The sequence below is a fragment of the Anopheles darlingi genome, chromosome 2, assembly GCF_943734745.1.
Source record: "Anopheles darlingi chromosome 2, idAnoDarlMG_H_01, whole genome shotgun sequence".
Lineage (NCBI taxonomy): Eukaryota > Metazoa > Arthropoda > Insecta > Diptera > Culicidae > Anopheles > Anopheles darlingi.
This window is the reverse complement of record NC_064874.1, coordinates 67,973,557-67,976,056: the sequence shown is the minus strand read 5'-3', so window position 1 is coordinate 67,976,056 and position 2,500 is coordinate 67,973,557. Positions and strand designations below refer to the sequence as shown.

The following is a 2,500-nucleotide window of genomic DNA, read 5'->3' as shown; positions in this document are numbered from 1 at the left end:
GTCTGTACAGTAGCGCTTCGGAAGCGAAGCGGCAGCGACTGCTCGATTCGAAAGGTTAGTCTTTTGGCTTGTGATCGCAAGAAAGCGAACGACCACTAGCCGACTGACCGAAATGCATCCGTACTGGTTCGACTAGCGCGCCGTTATTCTACTTCCTTCTACCCCTACATTGGCACTCATACAAAATGCTCATGCTTATACACACAAAATGACACACGCACGATACAGCGCGGTATGGCGTCCGGGAATCCTCCTATTTAACCTGTACCGGATGTGAGAGTACTGGGGGAACTTTCTCTCTTTCTTTGTTTCTCGTTCTCTTCCCGCCTACAGAACACACTGCCTCATCGAAGCGTGCGGCCTCGAATCTGTGACTCGTGGTCAGGCGGAGGGGGTTAAAATTGCGCCTGAAGGAACGCAAATGATGAGCGCTTCCTACTGTCACATCGAGCCCCAACCGTGTAACAGCCAACTTTCCCCCCCTAGTTTCGACGCACAGCGGCATCACAGGGCATCTCCCGAATGACATCCTGGCATGGGATTGGGCAAGAAGGGTTGGAAAACGCGGGAGGAGTAGGTCGGGTTGAAACCGACAGACATCGACTGTCGGAGCTCTTCCGAACGAAGTGTGACGCAACTCTTGACACCGTGCAAATGATGCTGCTGCTGCCACCGTCGCTGCTGCTATTGCCTCAACTGCCTTGTGGGTTTTGCTTTGCCGTTTTGTGTTGATCGTTGATTGAAGAGGGAGAGTGAGAGTGAGAGTGAGGAGAAAAGGATAGGAGAAAGCCCACCATAAGGGATCGTGCTGCGAGGCGGACTAATTGTAATGATAGGATAACATTGTCTGGAAATCGCAAAGATGGAAGCACAAATACACGTTTTTTACACACCGCAATTGCGTGGGCACAGGATTTGAAGCGAAATCAAGGGACCTCGATTGTAAATCGTGTACACCTCTCCCCTTTTACACGCGCACCAATGAAGGAGGACCTATTGGGTGGGAGGTATGAAGCATTGGATGTAGGATTGTATTTTTTATAAGATTTTCCTTTATCTGCCTCACGCGTATTTGTACAGCTGTTGTTTCCTGGAAGGATCGAGCACCGCTATTGGTGGTGGTAGTAATTAGTGACCGGAGACCGATAGAATGTGTAGATAGCAGGGATGAAACCGAGCGAAAGATATTCTCTATTGATTCGAAAGCAATCAAGCACGTTAATTTATCGAACGCCATGAATCAACAGCCAATCGACTCCTGGGCCCGGAAAGAACAATCTCTTAAGTTTTTGTTTATTGCGGAGGAGGGGTACTGTAAAAAAGCGTTGAACAGTAAATACATGCTAGGATAAAAAATAATGGTTAATGTTTGTACCACGCTTGGAAAGAACAGAGAGCGATATTTGATATTAAGCCTCCGACCGTCAGGGAGAAGCGGCAAAGGCCAACTTGCTAAGAAAGTTGTTTTCAGAGTGCAGAAGGATAAACATACGTTTTGATTACTTTGGCAGTGAAACGTACACCCGGGTCAACGAATGAAGCAAGAAAGAAACAGCAGTATTGGTACGATATAGCGGGAAAAGAGTCTCGACAGATTCAAACTCAAGGCAAACATTTCGGTATAGCTCGCTAATGCGGAACGGACTGAAATTGTAGGAACTTACTCTAGGCATCCTTATCATAGATGTTCGGCTATGGGTATTAGTCACGCATTCGTTTACACGGTACAGGTAGACAAATGAAAAATTACTCAAAATTACTAAAAAAAAACAGAAGAAAAATTTACATTTTAAACTGCTAAATTCATGTACGGGCAAATATCGATACGAATAACGGAAAACAAAAGGTGCGAAGTGTAATACGTGTTTCAGGCACAGTAAAGACAAAAGGGCGGAAAATCTTTTCAAATAAAAGGGATATTGAAATTGGCTTTTCTTGGTTGGTATTTGCATTTGAAAGAAAGATGCTTTTTCTGTTTCAGGGCAATCATCGGCGATCGTTTCAGACCGATCATCAATGCACATCACACATCACGAATCGAACACGGTTGCTGTTTTTTCCCTTTGAAAGAGGACCCCATGGAGCATCGGCGCAATCCGAACAATTGCAGCTAACAATCACCAAAAGTCGTAGTGCACATTGGTTTTGTAGAGGCAAAATGCAGAGGCAAAGCATTTGCATCAAACGTGCCACCTCGGTTGTTACGAGGTCTCTTTCTTGGTTTGGTGATAGCATTTTGGAGTCAATAGTTCCGAAAACAAATGTGGCAACAAAGAAAACATTCAATTTGAGTGAATCAAATCAATTCTCGCGAGTGTCATCGATGGTAAAGTGATGTTTTCAATTTCCTCTATACTATAAGAAAGGAAGAATAGAGAGTACTGTACCACTGCAATGAAAGCCTGTGCAAGGAAATGAAAGCGCAGATACAACAAACGAATCTAGTTCGTCAATCTGAATGAGGAAATCATCCGTTTCCGGAAGCGACGACGGACGAAGC

At 44.9% G+C, this 2,500-nt stretch overlaps 2 protein-coding genes across 6 annotated transcripts in view; one reads left to right on the top strand and one right to left on the bottom strand.

Annotated features, from left to right (window-relative positions):
- LOC125952341 (mesoderm induction early response protein 1) overlaps nt 1–1,824 on the top strand; it is a 12,361-nt gene extending 10,537 nt beyond the window's left edge. Inside the window, exons 4-5 of the mRNA XM_049681784.1 lie at nt 1–54; nt 334–1,824. The exon at nt 1–54 is cut by the window's left edge and continues 208 nt beyond it. Coding sequence (XP_049537741.1) covers nt 1–54; nt 334–374 — 95 coding nt within the window. The 3' untranslated portion in view covers nt 375–1,824. The remainder of the gene's footprint in view (nt 55–333) is intronic.
- The window catches only part of LOC125952297 (dual specificity calcium/calmodulin-dependent 3',5'-cyclic nucleotide phosphodiesterase 1A-like), a 198,418-nt gene that overhangs the window by 3,231 nt on the left and 192,687 nt on the right, over nt 1–2,500 (bottom strand). The window lies entirely within an intron of this gene.